At 31.2% G+C, this 22,926-nt stretch overlaps 1 protein-coding gene across 4 annotated transcripts; it reads left to right on the forward strand.

Annotated features, from left to right (window-relative positions):
- The first annotated feature begins 408 nt into the window (after positions 1 to 408).
- On the forward strand, positions 409 to 22,793 carry LOC130901992 (helicase POLQ-like). Of its 4 annotated transcripts, XM_057813759.1 has the most exons (17): positions 515 to 920; positions 1,434 to 2,240; positions 3,909 to 4,087; positions 6,059 to 6,332; positions 8,081 to 8,286; positions 10,517 to 10,662; positions 12,557 to 12,681; positions 14,471 to 14,583; positions 14,644 to 14,798; positions 16,762 to 16,999; positions 17,335 to 17,455; positions 18,260 to 18,417; positions 20,422 to 20,517; positions 20,580 to 20,678; positions 20,741 to 20,929; positions 22,442 to 22,576; positions 22,630 to 22,793. In XM_057813759.1, exons 1-17 carry the CDS (start codon positions 539 to 541, stop codon positions 22,714 to 22,716), a joined length of 3,510 nt encoding a protein of 1,169 aa, XP_057669742.1. In that variant the 5' UTR covers positions 515 to 538; the 3' UTR covers positions 22,717 to 22,793. The 4 variants fall into 4 exon arrangements, with proteins under 4 accessions (XP_057669741.1, XP_057669743.1, XP_057669744.1 ...); XM_057813758.1 differs by having other exon boundaries at positions 409 to 920; positions 14,471 to 14,798; XM_057813760.1 differs by lacking the exon at positions 22,630 to 22,793 and having other exon boundaries at positions 434 to 920; positions 14,471 to 14,798; positions 22,447 to 22,568.
- Positions 22,794 to 22,926: the final 133 nt, after the last annotated feature.

The raw sequence follows: 22,926 nt of genomic DNA on the forward strand, positions 1-22,926 counted from the left end.
GCGTCAAATACCTCCAGCAATGCTTCCTGTTCCTATTGTTCAAATGCTCGTTTCTTATTACGAAACATGTTTTTCACTCTGCTCCGCTTTTTCCTATGCGCTTGTATTGTGCTCCTTGTCTGCTTGTTTAATTTTTTAACTTCTTGAGTACAGCTTCATACACCTAAATGATGGTTCCCAAATAGAAGTGGAGATTGTGTCTGCTGGGGAATAGATACTTTTATGAACCACATAGTTGATTGGTATTATCTTCAATCGGATTAGACACTACCAATTATATATTTTCGAATATTTATTTTCCGAATAAAATCTCTGTAAGAACGAACATACCTAATTTCATTGAATTCTTATAGCCACACAAGATTTTCAAGAAAAAAGTCAAATTGACTTGTTGAATGAAACAATGTTGTTCATTGTATTCGAAAAAAGAAGCAGTATCTATTTTTGATAGGTTATGTTTACCCGGTTAACTATAATAAATTTCAAAATATTATAGAATATATGGTCTTTCTGTTATAATTTACTGTGTAAAAACATTATGGAAAACTGTCCTTCTGTTTCAAAAAAGGTAAAAAGTGGAAGTGATAAAAGAAAATGTGAGGAGAATTACACAGAAGAAACAATAAAAAAAGGTCCTATATTAAAAAATAAAGTGTCCAGCTATGTTCACAGAACTTCAAGTGGTTTTAATTCCTATTGCGATAAAGGAACAAGCAGCTTTGTAGAAAATTCATCAGAATCTATCGTTGATGAAAAACTTGCGGTGCTTTGTTTACCGATTAATCATGAATCCAAAAAAAGAAAAAGTGAAACATCTACTGATTTGACAGAAAAAGAATTATCAGAAGATACCTTTGATAATACTTTGGACTCTGTGAATATTAGTACATTAATAGAAGCAGAAATGGGTAAAACAGAAGGTAAGAAAATTTTTAATGTAAGAGTATGTTAAACATTCTTTAGTTATAATGTACACATAAAAATTTGATCAGGACATTTTTCTATTTTGATGTGAAGAATTTTCTGCTAATATTAAGGGGTCAATAGTAATAAAAATTAATTACCCTCAGTGAATTTGAAAATTCAAGAATCACGTTGATTTTGAAACCATTCATTTTCAATTTTATTGTATGTAATTTTAATGTCTGATATCTATTAAGTATTACCTTAATTTCAGTATATAAGTTTTTAAATATAAATATTAAGCTATTTCTACTCATAGATTGAGATTGGCTAGATATTCTTGTCTTCATATTCTTTTGACTTAGAGAGAGATCCTCTACTATATCTAAGGCTGGGGGATGCAACCTCCACTTGTTCTATATTACAAGAATTTTTTACAATATTAATATTTCAAATCTAGGTCTGCAAATAGTAAATAATTTTCAACTACTTTTACATATAATTTTCAATAAATACCTATCAATTTTCAGCTAAATTTGGAGATAATGATGGATTTGATGCTTTTGCTAGTTACCTGGGTAATGCTTGTGTTTCAACAAATGTAAGTAAGCAAATAACAAGAGAATGTCCACAGAATGATGATGATGATATATTTCCTTCTTTTCCTGATACTCAAGCATTGCAAAAAATAGAAGCTAAATTAGAAGAGAAACTCCCCAATCACAACACTGAAAATAATAAACGAATAAATGAGAATAAAAATGTAAACAAGGATGAATATAGTAAACAGAAAGTTGGAGATGAAAAATCTGCTACACCTTTGAAATTATGCTTCCAAGAAAGATTGAAATCTAAGGAAAGTGTCAAAGAAAATAAGATAGACCAAGAAATAGCAGAACGATCTATTCTATTTGAGAATGAACACGTTACCACAGAATATAGAAAAGAAGTTAGTGAATTATTTGAGCAGATTGAGAATTCTATATGTGCAATGGGAGAAGATGAAATAAAAGTTAATGTCCCAGAAGAAATATTAGATATAATATTCAATGAAAACAATGAAGCTTTCTCCAATAAAACAGATAGAGGAAATGACAGTGAGGAATTACAACTTACTAGTTCTAATTTAAATTCAAGTTTTGGTACTCTTATTAGAAAAGCACTTATTAATAATTCCACAAAAACTTGTATAGAAAGAAAGAAGAAACAAATTGAAACATTGAATTTAAGCTCTAGTGAAGCATATTCAACATTTTGTAGCCTGGGCCCTTTCTTTGGACTGCCTTTACATGTTAAGAATCTAATCAAGCAATTCAAAGGAATAGAAGAACTTTATGGTATGTTTATCTGATTTTTAAATTTTCAATGTATTCTGTATTGAGCTATCTCACAGCACCATCTAAATAAATAACAGAGAATGCTATATCCCCCTGCTGCAGGATTACATGACAAAATTCTATCTTATTGCGAGACTTTCATAACCACAACATTTCTATACATAGGCACTTGTACATCATCATAAATTGAGTAACCTGCCATAATTTCAAGGTAAGAAAGATGAATTTATTAAAACAATTATCATATTTCACTATTGAAATATAATTCTCTTGTTTCAAATTTCCCTGAGTAAATGGTACCATATTGATAATAAAAATGTGTGATCATTTGAAGGTTTTTATACTTCATGGTATTCTATTGACTAAATGATTCAGACTGATAAGAAGGTCAATACTGGTTAATGTGAACTAGGCATTCTTCTGACTTAGTTATCCAACATTGGCTTAACTGATTTATTTGCCAACTTTTTTATGTCATTTACCATGGTTTTAACTCCATAGAAATTAACGCGTCTTCTGGAGTGACCCAGGACTCAGTACTTGGGCCACTATTATTTTTAATATTTATAAATGACATTGTCTACATAAACCCATTAACTCATAGAATTTCAAATGTTTTGATTATAATTACATACAAAATTTTTATGTTTTTACTCTCTATATGGTGTGTAAATCCAAGGAAAAATAATGAAAAGATCTATTTTGAATAAAAAGTGAAAAAAATGATGTTTTTTGTGTGTATTATACAAGTTTGAAGTTAGCCGGAAAGCTTCAAGGAAACCAAACCCATTTATTGGAGACATTGCAAAAAATAGAACTACCCATAGACATTGTACAGAAGAAGTTGAAGAAATTAAATTACTAGAAAAGAAAACGATAAGGCAATAACAATACTAAAATTGAAAGATAATGATGCTTTCTACAAAGTATGCTATGCTAATGAAAAAATAAGCATTGTCAGACGATCAGCAATGATTGTAAAGCTTTAAGCTGTGGTCGACTATAACATAGGCAAATCTTCTATAGATCTTATCAAATAGCAACATTTCTTTGAAAAGGATGTTGAAGGAGCATAGGAAAATTGCTATTGAGATGTTATTTGGTACAGAAATGGTAAATGCCCATATTCTTTATAAAAGAATAACAAAAACGAATATAGCAATTACTTATTCTGAAATTAGTGTAGCAAAGAAGTTACTGACGAAAGAAACTACGGATGTTTCTGATTAAGAGACGCCAAAACTAAAAAAAAACCTATTAACAAAAATCATGAAAAAACAAAAGGATCAAGTGTAAGGTAATGTTACAAGGACCCAGAACGGTTCATCCAAACTGGAAAACATATTTAAATATGGTTCCTTGGGTCGCGGAGAAGGTTCGAAATAAAATAAGTCGTGGGGTCCATAGGACGTCGTTATTAAAAATACTTATATCATAATTGTTTGTTAATTGTTTTCTAATTAGCTGAACTTGTAATAGAATTTTTTATCCACTTTATTATTGGTAGCAAAATTATATAGCCTGTTATAATGTCATTATATATCTCCTCTATTGACATTTTTTCGCAATAGTTCAGTTTACTTTATAAAAAAATATTCGAGGTAGAAATTCGTGGATAACCTCACGCGGGTTTCTTTATTTACTATCTGTACACTTTTATTCTTTTAGATTGGCAAGAAGAATGCTTAAAACTTCCAGCAATAGAAAATAAAAAGAATTTGATATATGCTTTGCCCACAAGCGGAGGGAAGACCTTGGTAGCTGAAATTTTAATGTTCAGGGAGTTACTGTGCTATAAAAAAAATGCTATTTTCATTTTACCATATGTGTCCATTGTTCAAGAGAAGGTATGTAATATTATATCTCAATGGTATAATTGGTTCAATTTGGAAGTTGTTTTATCACTTAGTAGATATTGCCATTATTAAAAAAAATGACTATGGGACATACATTAGAGAAGTTATGTATTCATTCATGAAGTAGGTCACGATTAAAAAAAACAACAGGTTCTACTCTATAATGGAATTATGGCTGACAGCTTCGACGAAGAAGTAAGTTTGTAAAGACCTCATCAAAGAAGCACGTTGTTTTGGAAAATTACACTTTACCTTCAGAAATTGATGTATTTCTAAAAATGAAATACGATTAAGACAAAGTTGATCGTCATCTGGTGCCAAATTTGATTTCTCAAGTCTGAAAATGTTCACAACCAGAATGTATTCCCTAATTTCTGGAAGCTTCTACAACTGTTTTTGACTAACTCTGTATCCACTTCAACCTAAAAACGATCTTCAGTGTCTTTAAACGCATCCAAAACTATTTGAGGAATTTTATGTTCCAACAACGCTTATTACATTTAGTTAGACTAGCAGTTAAAAATATCGACGTTGTTTTAAAGCAATGACACTTTGAGAAGACGTAAAATTGGATTATATTCTGTCTATTATTTTTATTTATACTTCCTTCGTTTGTACTTGTTCGTTCATTTTATTCATACTTGTTCATTTGTTTTGTTTACACTTGTTCCTTTGTATGTATTAGTTAGGGTAAAAGCACCAATTGTTCACACTAATCCAAATGTTGACACTTCAATTTCAAAATGTAAAAATAAGGTATTGGGTCACTGTAAGTACTCGAAATTGATATCATTCTGCTGATAATAGTGTAGCTATTGTAGTCGGCCGCCTCCACTAGTTATAACATCTGAAATAAATCATCTGGCTGATATTGAAACCGATGAGCGCTGTAGCAGATACTCCAGCGACGCCAACTTTGTCCTGCATCTTAGTGAGGTGAGTCAACAAATTTAGACTATTTAAGTGAAATATTGTGAGTAAAAATTACCATTTCACATCCTCTGCTCTATGAATAACATAAGGAAAAATTCGTAAATCATGAATGCTGTAAATTTCAATAGAAAACCATGGTTAAATTAGGCGTATCTTCAAACAGTGTATTCGACCAGGCAAAACAAAGTCTACATTTCTGTGTTACTGTGCCGTGAAAAGGAAGAAGTTGGATGAATTAATGAAGGAGACATGGTTGTAGCCTAACAAAAAACGTGAAACGGAATGTGTTTGCCTACGGGAATCATCTTCAATCGGTCAGCAACATACAATACAAACTGCGATAAATTTGTGTTTCCCGTTTTTGTGTCTGTTCCTCTTTAATTTAATTAGGTAGGTATGTTGAAAATTCCCATACTTTCTTTTCGGAAATGTCACATACCTTCTTGAAATTTATTTTAACATGTTCTGAATGTAATTTGTTCATTTAGGCCTTAAGTAATAACTTGAGGAAAGCGAAGGGTCAATATTTAAATTGGTGTCAACGTTAGGAATTGCAAATGTCAACATTGTATGCAAAAAGCCATGTTTGAAAAAATTCGTTTGTGATAACAGAAAAAACTGTTTTGGTTCTAGTCCAATACGTGCATACTGTTCACAATGAACTCACAATTCATAATAACTACCTAAAAGTTTTATTTTCTTGATCACTTTTGAAGAACTCGGAATTGAATGATTTGTCTTTATTATATTGTCAAAAATTGGTGTTTTTACCTTATATTTTTCTTGATGATTTAATTAAACAATAACAAATATATTTAGTTTTCTTTGCATTATCTAGTAAAGGGCAGTACAACAGACAAAGGCATAATATGCTTAATTATTTGATTGAAACCTGGACATGTGGCTAGTTTCTCATTTATTTTGAGTTAAGTGGTCTTTAGGCAACTAATACAAGAATAGTAATAAGAGGATACATCTAAAATACATCAAGTATTTGAAGAAAAATATACAGTTTTTGTTTTCCTGTAGGTATGGGCTATATCACCATTTGGTGTTGCTTTAGATTTTTTAGTGGAAGAGTATGCTTCTAGTAAAGGAGTTTATCCGCCCAGACAACGACGAAGAAAAAATTCAATATATGTAGCTACAATCGAAAAAGCTTTAGGTATTATTAATAGTCTAATTGAAACGGGAAGGCTACATGAGATAGGTCTCATAGTTGTCGATGAATTTCATTTAATCGGAGAAGATGGACGAGGATCTATATTGGAAGCAGCTCTCACGAAAATTTTGTTTTTAAAATGTAAGTAATACTCAACAGGAACTTGATGCCATTGAGATAGTACATTTTCTCAAAATTTGCTGAAAAGAACAATTAGAAAGTGGTGATACAAACCATTAGCCTTCTCAAACTTCTATGGAAACATCATCTAAAATTGATGCAAAATCATTTTGTAAAAATTCTTAATGTGTGGACTTAACAGTTTACCAACTATTTCTGTTCACAAGTTTACGTCGTTTATTTTGGGTTTCATCAATTTTTCACCAACACATAAATGTGAATTACAAAACTTTCTATACAAAGAATGTACAAACAAGTTTCTCTGGATAATTTTCTACACTTTAATAAGTGGTACACAGAATGGCCGTGAATATGATCGGCTTAGACGTTCATAAAATTGATAAATTAGACTAGAAAAAACTAAATTTCTGTCTTAATAAGGCTTGAAAATGTTTTCTCTTAAAAATTAGATATGACAAAACCATTCTTCGACCAAATTAGACTCACAGAAGCCATTTTTGGCCACTTAGAACTTACGAAATTCATTTTTTGGCAAATTAGATTTAAAAAGCGAATTTTTCAGCAAATTAGAATTTAAGAAATCATTTGTATACAAATTTGATTGGGACAAGCCATTTTTTGACCAAATTAGACTTTTCAAAGCTATTCCTAAACCAAATTAAACTTAAAGAAAACAATTTTTGTCAAAATTAGAGTTATGAAAGAAATTTCTTGCCCAAATCAAATTTAAAAAATCAACTTTTTACACAATTGAACTTTGAATAGCAATTTCTCAACCAAATCAAATAAAAAACGCCAAATTTTCACAAGATTAGCTTAAGAAAAGTCATTTTTGTTGAAATGACGTTTATGTTGTTTATCCAAGCAATTTATTTTAAAGAAAGCAATTAAAACAAGTATATTCTTCATAAACCATAACGGCTCTTTTAAGAATTAATTGGGTAATGCTGTTTATAATAATAACCCATACTGGAGGGAAATTAATCAGTGTCAAAGTCTACCAAAGATTACCACAAAAAATTAATGATGTTTTTGCATTTTTTTCAATTTTTGGATTTATTTCGTAATTTTGGATAATATCATTTAAGGTCAAAAAACCCATGGATAATTGGAAAAAATAATGATATATAGAATATTCATCAGCATCTGAGGAATATGCTATCGATGTCAACACCAAGAAACTAATTTTCTTTGATGGCGAATTGATTTCAGTCATTATCAAAAATTATAAAGAAAATTGATAAAAACTCACAGAACACGTAATTAAAGAAGAATAAAAGTTGTAGGGCTTGAAAAAAAAATTGTAAAACTATTTGTTATATCTAAGTTGTAATTTCTGGAATCGTTGGTGATACTCATACTGAACACACTGTTTACACTACACCAACACTCATAATTACACTGTTTGACGCGCGTTTCGATAACCAAGTTATCGTCTTCAGAGACAGAAGGAAAACCTGTAATTGTTAGTGTTGGGGTAGTGGTAGTGTAAACAGTGTGTTCAGTATATTTGTTATATCTCTTAAATCTCATATATTACTATAATAAGAGCCTACAACTACAATCTAAATGAGATTTTCAATGTAAAAATAATTCTAACTATAAATGTTACACTGAACTGTCTAATGGCAATTACAATTTACTCTTGGAGAAACAAAATATTTGTTGAGACACATATTATATATTTTCTATACCTCTAAATGGAATCTTCATATTGCCCGAAATGAATTAATATTCTTTACTTTCAGCCAATATACAAATAATTGCCATGAGCGCCACTATAGGCAACGTATCAGATTTGTGTACATTTTTGAATGCCGACGTATATACAAAAAATTTCAGACCAGTTGAGTTGGTTGAATATGTGAAATGTACCAACAACATTGCAAAGATTAACTGGAATTATAAAGACGAACAAGATTTATTGGTAGATCAAAAGAAAATTGATTTTAAGGTAACTTTTCCTTTACAAATACAAACCATATAACACTTATTTCTGAATTGGAAAATTTGTTCTAATAACAATTAATTTTTGTCCTAATTTTCCACCAGAAATTAACAATTTGTATTATAAACTGATCAGTAACAGTATTTTAACAATCCAAAGCATATTGTCGATTATAATCATGTAACCGTTCATAAAATAAAGAGACCTTTCATCACTTAAGGAGCTATTACTTGAATAGTGATAGAAAATGTATCAAAAATTATGAGTCACAAAACAATTTTGCGGAAAAACTCCCTTCTCGCTTTCCAGTGAATAGGAATCTTGCAACAGGACGAATCTAAAAGCTTTTCAAAGGAATTTAACACAAAATACAGTAATAAAAAGGAGTGAAATTGAAATACCATTAATAGAGTATAACCATGACTTCCCCGGCAGGAGACTTCCTCAGGAAGTGGTATTCTATATAGTCTATATTCTATATAAAAACTGGTACTCAGATGGGGTGAACAATTAATATTAAATTGGACGCCACTAGCTTTTGCACAAATGACGTTAAAAATTAATAAAAAAAGTCGGAAAAACTAGAAACACCTTATAAATTAAATAAAAATTAAACTAGAAACAATCCCTGGACACTATTATCCAAATTAATATTTATTGCTAAGACTGGGACTTATCTATTGAAATCCAGGATGGTTGCAACCCTCAACTGAATTCCCAGTTGTTGGAGTTGAGTTGAATTTGTTTGTTTGTGGTGTAGCGGTTGAGTCCTTTGAGTGTGGTTGAAACTCCAGCCTGTCGTCTGTAAAACAGCGGGAAAAAAATAAAATGAGGAAAGAAACGGGAACACATATAGAAATTATTGAAGAAAGAACGAGTAGAAAGAATAAATTTGAACAAAAGGAGCTTATACTCTAACATATAAGAAAAATCTGAATTTATATTTTTTAAATATAAATATGTTCCCAAACAAATAGAAAATAGGAATTTATACATAGACTATTACAAAATTTGCTCAAAACAGAAGGAAATCTATAAAGATAACTGGAATTTTTGTGAGCCCAATAAAAAAAGCAAAGAAAAACTTACCAGCGAATAGAAAGAATGAAATCACCACAAATTTAGTAAAATTTACTTTGATTTAAAGTGTAGGGAGTGGAAGGTCGATAACGAATTAATTTCTTCAAAAATTTGAATGTTGGAATAAATAAATAAGAAGTGACTACTTTGCCACAATACGTGAACAAAGGAATATTCAAAATGTTTGATTACATGTTACAATGGGGAAACAAAATCATTAAATTTTTTATAAATGGTCAGAAACAAACTGGAATACTAATGTAAGGGCCCGAAATAAAACACTGAAAGCTTAAATAAATATCCAAGCATATTACAAGCCGAAATTTATACCATTCGGAAATGTATCCAGTTCAATAATAACAATTATGGAAAACAAAGAAATAAAAATGGCGTCTGATAGCCAAACAACCATTAAAGTACTAAGCTCTTCTGTAATATGTTCCAGAGTGGTTTCGGAATGCTTGGACATGCTTAGCGAAATAGGGAGGAATACTTTAACCTTTAGTGGGTATAAGGGCATACTGGAGGAATTGAACTATCAAACGAAGGGCTGAACCCATTTTGAAGACGAGAACTCTTTCGAACCAGAATATTGAAATACATAAATAGATCAATAATAAATGAAGAAAATATTGGACTACTGGGACAACACATTACAGCCTGAATGGATACCTCAAGAAACTCTGGTGGTAAAACTTAATATTAAATAAACAACTAAATTTACCTGAAATAAACCTGGCCCATGTTAAATCTATTAAAGGATGTGGAATAAAAAATCTACTAGTTTCAGAGACAATCCTCAGAAACGAGTAGAGATGGGGGGCACAATAGATCTTACATGTACTGGATGGGTGTACTGGATTGAATTGAAAGACTTATCTAAACTGAAGCTGGCAGATATCTTAAAGTGTCAATGAACCGTAGGAGTATTGTACAAACTTAAAATATTGGTTTAATCAATGACAACTACATGATCAAATTTTTGGTTGATTACTCATTTGCTCTATGATTAAGCAAGTGTGGAAACTTCATAGATTAATTCAAATACAGACAAATAGAATTATTTAGGTAAAATATTTTTAAAATTATTTAAAATAAAATAATCATCAAGTACAACGTAATGTCGGATTTGAATTTATTTTAAGTTTATTTTTAGTATTCTGAATCGATTTTGAAGTTAGATCCAGATTTTTTGGGTGGTTTAGTAATGGAAGTTATTCCAAATGGGTCATGTCTCGTGTTTTGTGCATCTAAGAAGAATTGCGAAAATGTAGCTAATTTATTATGCAAAATTTGTAAACCGTAAGTGATGTTTCCTTTTTAATTTTCAAAATATAAGAGACATACATATCAGTTTAATTAATTTTTATCTCAATGAACGTATTAATTTTTTTAAATTGAAAATTATAAATTGGTGATAGTTTTTTGTTTGTGCTCAGATTCTAGTGAATAAATTTTTCTAAGAATTTTTTAAAACTTTGAAATTATGTATCACTGTTTTCAGATATTTTTCAAAAATGGACAAATAGTAAAATCTTGTAATTCGTAATAAATATAATTAATAGCATTAAGTTGCACAAAACGAGATATGATCAAGCAAGTATAACATCACCTAATAAGTCGTGTGACTGACACACAGATGGCGCTAACATTATCAAATACTTATAACGTTTATGAAATACCAACTTTCAAAAGACTATGTATAAAATCTCAGGACATTTCGATTAATCAGGATTAATCAGAAAAAAGTGAGAGCCATTTAACTGAAGCTACTTTTGTTATTTTCAAAACAGTTTCGTGTGTTAATTTAGCATTGCTTCTTGATAAAAGAAATACTGTAAAAGCTCAGCATCGGCTTCGATAGTATTATCCAGACTGTGCTCAATCAACAAGAACCAATTGTTATTGGTTTGCTGAATTTAAACGTAGTTGTAAAGACAGTGATGATGGTGAAAGTTCTGTTCGTACAATTGAGGTGGTTACTTCAGAAAACATCAAGAAAGTCCAAAAATTGATTATATCTAATCGTAAATTAAAATTGCGTAGGATACCTGAGGCCATAAAGATATCAGAAGGCAGTGTCTTTACAATTATGCATGAACATTTGACCATGAGTAAGCTTTTTTCAAAGTGGGTGCTGCGTTTACTCACAGTCGATCGAGAACAACAACATGTTGATGATTCAGAGCAGTGTTTGGCAATGTTTACACGTAATAAATCAGATTTTTTGCGTCGATTTGTGACAATGGATAAAACGATCATTATCTGAGTGTACTGCAGCCGGTGAACCACGTCCGAAGCGTCCAAACGCATAACAGTTAGTTGGGAAGGTTATGGCTTCAGTAGTATGGGATGCACAAGGAATATTGTTCATTGACTATATCCAAATAGGAGAGACAATCAATAGCGAATACTATATAGAGTTGCTGGATTGTTTGAATGCAAAAATCAAGGCAAAACGGTCTCATGTGTTGAAAAAAAAACCACTGTGTCGCGAAGATAATGCAACGATTCACAAGTCGATGGCAACGATGATTAAATTAAACGAATTACACTTCGAATTGCTTCTTCATCTACCGTATAGCCGAGATCTGGCCCCAAGTGTCCACTGATCTTAAAAAAATGCTCACCGCGAAGAAATTCAGCTGGAATGAAGAAGCACTGACTGAAACTGAAGCCTATTTCAAGGCAAAAACAAATCCTTCTACAAGCACAACATCAAGAAGTAAGGGAAGCGTTGGAATAATTATATTGGTCTTGAAGAAGATTACAATGATGAATCAAATCGATTTTTAGCAAAAAATGTCGTTTTCTTAGTTAGTCACACGACCTATCGAGTGATGTGTTATATATAATATAATTTTTTCTATTTACTATAATCTTAAAAATACTTTGATTTTGCATCACTTGCATATTCTGTGTAACTGGGGTTCAAATAATTAAACATTAATTTATTCAGAGTGGGCTATTGATTAGATTTTGAACAAATGTTGAAATAGGAACAAAAACGATGTGTTTCCAGCATATTCTCTAAAATTCAGTGAATACTGCCACATATTAGGGAGGACTATTAGCTGTAGCTCAGTCTATATTTTTGATTCATCATTACAACAAATGCTGCGTTTGTTATACTACTAATTTATATTATGGTAATTATTTTTTTACACTAATTTAATACATTGTCTCATATTTTAAGGGATCTCAAAAAGCACAAAAAAGAAGAAAAGCAACAACTGTTACATGCCCTAAAAGATGAAAGTGGAAAACTGTGTGATATTTTATCGATTTCTGTACAATATGGTATAGCGTATCACCATTCAGGTAAGTTTATAAATCAATAATAATTCACTAACCTTGTCATACCTTTGTATATAATTGCTTGAAATATCTTAGATCTAAATTTAAACTTCAGAAATTATTAATTGGAAACATTTATGGCAATCTTAAACACACCTTAACTTTATACTTTGAATATTGTGTCCAGTAAATTTTTACATTATAGTAAAATAAAAATGTCTTGAACTTTCTTCTCTCTCTTTATGAACTGGTTTTATTTTTATTCTTTATCGTGCCGTGACTAACATCCGTCAAAGTAGTCCCCATTTAATTGAATAACATGTTTCCAGTAGTATTAACAGACTTGGAAGTCAGTTTTAGGAAATGCCTTAGGTGTATACGTCACATTAGTTTTAACCAACTGTTGTCGAGCGGCGTTTCTTAGCTGAAAAAGAGCTAAACGTCACAGAGAACTAAATCGTGACTTTACAGAGACTGGCCAAGTTGTAAGACTTCAGAATTTTAATGCAAACAATGCATCCCTAACAATGGACCACCAACAGTTCAAGAATATATCACTAGATTAAAAAACTTAGCGACAGATATCAGTACGGAAATAACTTAAAAATTTTCTTGAAATAAAATTGGTTCAGAGTTTTAACAATATTCCTACCAAGACCGGTGAAATGACTGTTTTTAAATTATCAATTGAAATTTCCTACATTCAACGTTAGTAATTCGCCGTTAAACTTTACGACATTTCCTCATATATATGTATGATACATTTGTCAATATTCACTTATTTTTTTATTGTTTATTTTCTGAGAAAAATCTGTAGTCTGTCTTGTAGATTATGTACTCTTGAATAAAAAAATGTCTTTTTATAATGGTAAACTGGCTATTGGTTTGCATTCAATATTGAAAATATAAGTTGTGAAAGACGGGTCATCTGATCGGCTTCGGTAGGAGTAGGTATACGTGAAGTATCGGTAGGAATAGTGTTAAAGCTGTACCTTGTTGTGACTGTATGTGTAAAGAAATTGATGACAAAAACACGTTTAAGGAACTTTTGTCACTGGACGTGACAAAAAAGAAAACAAATAAGCTTCCCTTCTAGAAAATCGTCATTGAATTAGAGTAATGTATTGGTGCTGTGATATTATTTGTGAGAATGTAAGAGACATTATAGTTTATATAATATGACAACAATCAAAGAAAATAGCCTACATCATCTTCAATCTTCATTGTATAACAATCTTACAATTACTTGCACTTGTTTGCAATACAGAAAACTTTGCTTTTCATATTTTTTCGTTTTTTTAAACATAATTCAAATAACATTTGATTAATTTTTTTTTATTTTTGCTAACTTCATGTTACCTTAATTTCATCTAATATTTCTTAAAACACATTGCACATTTTTGTACCCTTTACATAAAACTATAAATCATCGTTGAAAGGATAAAAAAGCAAACAATTTCTAATAAAAAGTGCAAAATATGATGTTTTTTGTTATGGTCCATAGGACCGCTCTGTAAACTTTCCCTAGGCTCCACAAAAAAGCATCATTTTTTCGCACTTTTTATTTCAAATAAATTTTTCTTTGGATCCACACTTTATAAGGAGCGTAAAACTACAAAAAAATTCTTTTGACCCAATATCATCTCAGTTTTCACTGTGAAGATATTTTAGAAAATATTTTTCGAGATATATTATTTTGCTACTTTCTACTTCTTATTATTCAAGTATTATTAAACTACAATATATTTTAGCTCTCTTTGGTAGGTAAAATTTGACTAGTTAATTGTATTTGTAATATTCTATTCATTTATAGGTTTAACGAGTGATGAGAGACGTATAATAGAAGAAGGCTTTAGAGCTGGATTAATATACGTAATATGCTGCACCTCTACTCTTGCTGCTGGAGTCAATTTACCTGCACAAAGAGTAATATTAAGATCTCCTTATATTGGAAAAGATTTTATAAATCTTTCCCGTTATAAACAGATGGTAGGAAGAGCAGGAAGAGCCGGATTAGGAGAAACGGGAGAGAGTATATTGATATGTCAACCACTAGATTTACCTAAGGTAAAGGACTTGTTGATGTCACCTATGAATAAAGCTATGTCCAATATGCATATGAATGATGGAAAAGGATTAAGGTGTGTACTTGAAAATGTGGATAATCATAAAACAATATAAATATTGCAGATAAAATTTTTTAACTTAGAGTTTCTAGATCAATTGGTAATAATCACACTGATTGTAATGTTTACTACCACTACATTTACACCATATGCCTCACGTTTTGATAGTTTTCATTTGCAATGTTAACAAAAAGACTATAAAAATGTATAAAATAATACATAAAAGTAAGAAAAGTATATACATTCACTATTTTATTAACTTTTGATGTACTGGGAAGTTGATAGAAGAAATTTTACAATAACGTCAAAATAAAAACTTTAAAATTATGAAACTGTAGTTTAAGAAACAAATTTGGAACAATAATGATAGGATCTTGCCTAACAAACACTCCCGGTATGTTACAGTATTAATAATATAATAAATAATTTGCACCTACGCAATATTGGAATTTATTCTAAATGTTTTTACTGCTCAAATCTTTGAAAATTCTGTTTGAAATATGTTATTGCAAAACAACTGTATATAATATATCGCACCCCTATTTCCATTGTACCATTAGCTCATAAATGCTAATTTTACAAGAAAAACAAAACAAGAAATGTTTCCTGGATCTGTTAACTCGGTACTTGGGTGTACCAAATTCGGTGCACATACAGTTTGAAGATATCTTTACTGGTTTGTGATGTAAAATCTATAGAAGCTGTAAAAAAATAATTTTTGGAATGATATGGCACTACTGTTACACTGTTCAATTTCTCACTGAAAGGTGCCGCAAGGAGCATCCGAACGAATCCCGGAGGAACTAGTTGCTCACACAGCACCTCGCCTATACGGACGATGTTGACATAATGGCACGAATCACTCGGCTCTTTCAGGGACGATTAAGGAGCTGGATCGAACAACTGAAGCAAGAGAACTCAAAATCAATGAACCTCTAGCGATAACACTGTTCAAATTCTCACTGGAAGGTACCACAAGGAGCATCCGCACTAATCTCAGAGGAACATATGCTTCTGGGCAGTCCAGAGAGTGCTCAAGTTTAGGGAACATAAGATCTTACGAACGATTTTTGACCCTATTTTTGAGAACAATGCGTGAAGGATCCGGAGGAATGCTCCTCTGAGACAGATGTTTTTGGCGAGCCATATTTTATGGCATTCACTTGAGGTGACTGGAACACGTGGAGAGGATACCTTCTGATCGATACCAGCGCAGAGCCATGTATGGAGTACCTAGAGGACGGCGATTGAAAGGAAGACCCCGCCATCGCTAGTTGGAGGACGTTGAGGCGGATCTGAACCGTAGTGCTGTTTAAAGAAGAAGAATATGACACTTTTAGTTTCATGTAGTAAAAAAACCCAAAAATATTTGAACTAAAAATAGTAGCTCACAAAAGTTGTGTTTAAACTTGTCCGGTTTAATTAAAGAAAGAACAATTTGAGAAAAAAAAATAATATTGACGTGGGAAGGCTTCAAATAAAGATAATAAAGCCTTTGTTTACCTCAATCTTTGACTTACTTGTGTAGACTGGGATCAAAACCAAATTAGAATCATTTTTTTTTCTTCCTCTTTTCCTTATAACCACCTCTTGGAAATCTTCACACTCATAGGAGGTTTTCACTTGAAAAGAAAGGGGTTTTTCCTTCTGGTATCTCACGACTTTTATATCTGAAGATGTATTCCATTATTTAAATTTTGAAAATCATTTCGGGTTACAGCTACAGCTACAGTAAACAGAATAAATAGAAGAATGAATAATAGTATATTCCAGAACCATTCTATGAATATTATAATGTGCTAATAATATGAAGAATAATCAGATATAAATGCAATTATTATTTTAAAAAAGGATTTTTATACTATTATTTTTAATGAGGTAAAAACTGGATCTTATGTCATTTTATATATAGAGTTTGATAGAAATATTTTTCATATCACACTTACCTTCTAAACTTTTAATGTTGATATTTTTACAGGCATTTGCTCCTAAGTTGCATAAGCTTAGGAGTTGCAAATACCAGAGTACAATTGCAAGAAGTAGCAGCTCACACATTATTGGCCGTTCAAAAAAATGTTCTTGATGTAGATATTAAAAAAATAACGGATGCAGTAATCAAGAATCTTTTTAAATTGGGAGCCCTAAAGGATTATGCTTCTAAAGTGAAAGAAAAAGATATTTCTACTGGTTTGGCTGATGTTTCTGTTAGAATGGATGTAAGATATAATACCGCTATAAAAAATAACATTACTAGCTTCTTTTGAGATTACTCGTTGAAGGTGTAAAAAACTTTCTTTTCAGTCATATCATTTAGTACTAGTCTCACTTTCTACTTCGAGAGTCCCAGAGTTCTATTAGAAATAATAGGATAACTAATTAAACTTACTATATGCACATATACCAACAAACTGGCGGCAACTAGTGATCATAAATCTGTAATCCCACTAAAAAACTATATGTGTCAGTAACTCACTTATGTAAATTGTTAGTCGTTAGTACACAATGTATTTTATGAAATTATTGTTCATTTATAGTAAAAAATATTTTTCAGACATCTCTTCAAGACACACCAGTAAGTGAAAGTACAGAAACGCATAGCAAAAAGAAGAGAATTGTGCTAACAAATGATACTAAGTTAGTGGTTAGCGAATTAGGGTGCGCAGCCATTAAAGGTTAGCTATAATTAGATTACACAGTTTTTGATATATAATATACGAGGTATGATACAACTACACTTACTCCAGTAAATTAGCAACGATCCCCAAGTAGCTCTACCTCAAAACTACCATTATGCCAACAATCTGTGATACTGGTACTATTGTCATGAATTAAGATGACCAATCAGCAGTATCAGTTATATATCCAAAACATTTGATGGCTGATATCTAACACCTATTGGCCTCATTTATTACTCCTATAATAAATTCAATTCTTTCTAGTGCATTTTCCTTGGTATTATAACGAAGTTCCATCTAATGTTTTGCTATCTTCCTTAAGTGGTCTCTCCTTTTTTTAAGTTTATTTATGTCTATCAATTTATTGTTCTTTTCGTTTTTAATCCCTTATATTTCTCATCAATCTGTCTTCATTCATATGTTCATACCAATTGCCATTTTTATGTCTTGAGTTGGTTTTTATCCCATTACACTTAGTTTCAGACAATAGTCTTCTTTGATATTTTCATTGAGTGTATTTTAGTCTCATATTTTCTTTTAATTAAGTATCCAACTTTCTGCTGTATATGTTTTACTATTAGTAGTATTAATTTTAGTCGTTGTAATGTATGTAATGTGTTATAATGTAATTCCCCAAAAATATTTGAGAAGGCTTTAATATCATTTTTTAGTAATGTCTAATTTACAATGAAGTACTTCAGGAAATATTAAACAACTGTCAAAATGGGTTTGCATTAAATAAAATATATATTGAAACTAAATAAAATTTATTCCCAATTATCTGTTATTAATTTATTTTAGGCGGATTGGAGCTTTCAAGGGCGCATATGCTGTATGAAGATCTTTTCGAAGCTCAATCTTGCTTAGTTCTACAAGGCCACTTGCATCTATTGTATTTGGTTACCCCTTATCAGACTGCGGATCAAATAAAACCAAATAATCAAGTTTATTATGAAGTGGTATGATATTTAAATAACCGTTTATATTTCTTCTGTAACCATTAATGAATAAGTGAGTAATCACCTTTAAACCTAATTATTGGATTTATTCGAATCTTAAATGTCGTTTTAAATTAAAAAAATATATTCAACCAGTTAAGTTCAAGCTTTTTATGGTGCTCCCAGATACTTCCGTAGTCTGACAAAGATAACAAAGACAAAAGTGGTAAGTCACGTTAAAATACAGAATGGAATGTCTGACCCATTCGAGATAACAATAGGTGGGAGGTAGAGTCACTTGTTGGCCTTGCTTACGCAGACGTCCTGACCTCTGGAATCCTATGAAAAGGAAGGGAAACGTTTGTAAATTTTGAGAATGCTCCAAAGAATGTGGAATTGCAAATTAATGCAAACAAGACAAAACTCGCAGGGCTAGAAATGCGGATGCGGGTCAAACTACTACAATTGGAGAATATAACATCGAAGTGGTGGATGAGTTCGTATACAGTCTCGTTAAACCCGAGTAATGACGTTAGTAAAGAGATAAAAAGGCGTATAATGCTTGCCCCTCTATATTATTTCGGACTGTCAAAATACTTACGTAAAACGAGTCTTTCAAAACCTACAAAGATCAAAATCTGTAAGACTTTAATTAGATAAGATGGAGAGACGGAGTCTCTGAAGATGCTACAAAGATTGGTGCATCAAACTGGATGGTCCTTGCAAGAAACCGGAAAGGATGGTGTTCAAGGCTAGAGAAACTCAATGTCCTCCTGTAAGGTTATACCGCAAGATATGATGATCCATCTATATTTAAGGTTAAATTATAATTATTGTTATATGCATAACTAAAATATTTTGGAGCTTAAGTTATAGGTATGTAATTATTGCCCATCAGAAGTTGGTTGGTACATAGCGTTGCTTAGAAGAGGGAAACAGATGGATTGTGGAACAGAGATGATAGTAGCTACGACGGTGTGGATGTATTTCACAAAGCAAAATCTTCATTACTATGAAAATATATATTGGTACCATTTTTACGTGGGACTGTACAAGATATTAATGGCAAAAATGTATAGATACCCCGCCTCCTTTTGCTACTTTGTACTCAAACCTTATGTGGAAGATAGAACTGCCGTGCTTTAAAATTTGAACGAGTTTGAACTCTACTAAAGCATTTGAAGGATCAGAATTGTTATGTTTTAGATGAAAAAATCACAATTCTCACAAGTTTCTTCATATTCTCCTGTGGATTAAGGATATTTACAAATATATCTACTTTTTTAAGTTAAAGTGAATATTTCACTTCACGTTATAATCTGAATTTTATCTCCAAAGTACTAATTCTAAGGAGCTTACTACTAACACCGAAATTTAGTTTTACAACTCAAACATAAGCTGATTTGTTAATATAATTATTCTATATACTAAACCTTGTCCATAAAATTTTGTCACATATTATGACATCTCGCTTAAGAACGTCTGCGGAACCTAGAGTTGGACAATACTATTACGGATTCCGAGAACAGATTTTCATACTACGCTAGATCCTTAAGGAGCGATCCTATCAGCGATTTTATGGCGGCATATGATTCTATCAAAGACCAGGACCATGAATAAATACATATATCAAAAACTAATTGAACTGACAAATATGTCGATGTCAAAGTGATATGTCACGTTAAAATACAGAATGAAACCTCTGACCCAAACGAGACGACAGTATGTGTCAGGCACAGTGACGCACTGGAATGTCTCCTGGAAAAAGTAGTTCGAGATGCTAGAGATACCGTGTTTTGAAATTTAAAAGTTTTTTCATATATTTTCTGGTAGATTGGGGATTTTTCATTTCATAATCTGAATTTTGTATCTAAAGTACACAATTCTAAGGAGCTTACCACTTGAGTTTTACAACTCAACTATAAGCTGTTTTATTAAGATAATTCTTATATATGAGTGTATACAAATCAATTTAATCCATTTATATTTGTGATGATATGTTGAACATTTTATTCTATTTTTTAGTTTACCCGATTAAAGCCTAGTGAATTAAAAGTAGCAAGAACTTTGGGATTAAATGAATCCGTAGCTGTTAGAATGTTATCAAACAATCCCATCAAGGTATGTAGAAAACTTGATTTCTATTTAATCGATCTGTTGAAGATATATTTCTAATTATGTAGACTGTACCAGAAAGAGTATTAAACAGATTTTATTTAACATTGATGCTGTACGATTTATGGAACGAAATACCAGTTTTTCAAGTATCAGAAAAATATCAGGTTAGTGTAGATTTGTTAAATTTAAATTTCGTTCTTCAATTTTTTTTTTCATTTTATTATAGATCAATAGAGGTATTGTACAGAATCTAATGACGGCCGCTGCCACTTTTGCATCAAACGTAGTGAACTTTTGTGAACAATTGGAAGAATTTTGGGCTTATGCTTACCTATTAAAAGGTATGAGCCAGAGATTATCACACTGTTGTGTTAAAGAACTATTACCTTTAATGGACCTTCCAGCTGTAAAACAGGTAATGGAAATATGCAACAAGTTTCAATATAAGCATTTAACAATAACACTATTTTTACCACCGTTACACTTATTCTTTGATCAACTTAGTCGAGATTTGATGTCGAAATTTTCACAATTACTTTGACACTATAACTTCCTCAGAGCTTAAAATCAAACACAAACTATTATTTGAATTATAATGCACCCATCGTTGTTTGGAAGCATTTTTTTTGTATGAATAAGCTTGTCGCAAAATATTCTAGACTTAGGAGTTTCATCCAATTACTTTTAGGATCTGGCGGTATCTTATTTCTGATGATGCTTTTTGGCTGGGAAGAAACCACCAGAGTGCATCTTTTTGAATTCCGAATTTCTCACAGGAGCATATTCTTACAAAGAGTTCTGGCAAATAAAAGTCGTTTGCGTTCTTTTTCTTGGGAGTGTATTTGCTTCTTGATTCCTGTGTGACCAGAATCCCAGGCATTATTTCTGTTTATATCATCAAGTTTTTAGGATTTATAATTAGAAATGAATTAAAAAACAGTGTCATTAATTTCGACGCAATTTCGGAAAGACTATGTAAAATAAGGTTACAGGGCAAGTACAGGAAAATAACAGAGTTCTATGAAGATATGGCAAATGCACTAGAGATAACCCCAAGGTACGATATAAAGATGGTGGTAGGAGATATGATTGCTAAGGGGGAATGGAAACAATATACAAGAAAGTAACAGTAAGCACGAGCAAAGTATCGAAAATGGGAAGTTACCAATTAAGTTCGCTATGTAACATGAAATTAAGAAAAGCTTCACAAGCTTTGACCATAGAGAAAAGCATAAAATAACATATATTTCACCAGATGGGAGGACTAGGAACTAGATTGACCATATGTTAATAGAAAGAAAACATCAAAAGCTGGGTCGTTTCCACAAACGCCGAAGAAACAAAACTGGCTATATGGGAAAGAAATGTATTGAGGAAAATGTTTGAGGGAACAAAAACAAGTGAAGGGCTATGGAGAAAAAGAACTGGACTCATCAATAACAGGATGTATAAAAGCCCAAACAGTAAGTTCGTTGGGCATACTAAATGGATGCAGGAAAAGAGATCTACAAAAAGGGTCATTGAAGAACGGGAAGGTGGAAGAGACCAAAGAAAAAATGTTTGGATGCATTTTTGAAGGATATTAGAGAGGTAGAACCGAGTTACAGCGCAAAAGTAAAAGTAATAGTAATTTTTTATAGCTTTGCAAAAAAAGTTCAATACAAAACTTTAGTATTGATCCATGCTAATATTAATCACACCAAGTGGTCCGTGCTTCTTTGAAAAAATATTCTTATTCTACTTAAATTACATGTGTAAATTCCATACTGCTATCTTTATCACATTGATTAACAATAATATAATAACAATCCTTTTTAATACAATGGATTGGTATTCATTATACAAAAAGATTTAGTTGAGGTTTTATTTTTTAATTAAATGGCACTGCCTAATTCATAAATAAAAATTAATAAGAACTTTTTTTTAGAGTAGAGCAAAGCAGTTATATAATGCCGGTTTTAAAACTTTACAAAGCATCGCAAAGGCGAATGCAAATGCATTGGTGGAAAATATAGAGTTTATGTCTCTTAGAGTAGCAAATCAACTTATTGCAGCATCCAAGGTAATACTTCACTTAAAATATGATGATTAATTTTAACACTTTTATTTTTGTAGATGTTGCTTCTTGAGAAAGTTGAAAACTTAAGAGAAGAAGCCGAAGATGTTCTAGATGGCGTTGACGTACCTAGAGATAGAGTTTAATATAATTTTGAATACTTTATACAATTTGAAGGTTTTAGTTTTCAATTTGATAATGAATAAAAAAGTTTTTAAACTGATTCAGGATTTTTTTTATTAAATATAGCTGTTGAATTTTTAAAACCAATAAATTTATTTGGCTCAAATTTATCAATAGACCGATAAATAAAACAATGGTAACACCTGTATATTAATCAACAAAGTGAACAAAAA

The sequence above is a fragment of the Diorhabda carinulata genome, chromosome X (genome assembly GCF_026250575.1).
Source record: "Diorhabda carinulata isolate Delta chromosome X, icDioCari1.1, whole genome shotgun sequence".
Lineage (NCBI taxonomy): Eukaryota > Metazoa > Arthropoda > Insecta > Coleoptera > Chrysomelidae > Diorhabda > Diorhabda carinulata.

What these genes read in the sequence shown, in the direction of transcription:
- LOC130901992 (XM_057813758.1), top strand. Translation starts at nt 539, where the DNA reads ATGGAAAACTGTCCTTCTGTTTCAAAAAAGGTAAAAAGTGGAAGTGAT. An exon ending in TATCAAACAATCCCATCAAG is followed by an intron (nt 20,518 to 20,579) that starts GTATGTAGAAAA and finishes CTAATTATGTAG; the next exon opens with ACTGTACCAGAAAGAGTATT. An exon ending in ACCTTCCAGCTGTAAAACAG is followed by an intron (nt 20,930 to 22,441) that starts GTAATGGAAATA and finishes ACTTTTTTTTAG; the next exon opens with AGTAGAGCAAAGCAGTTATA.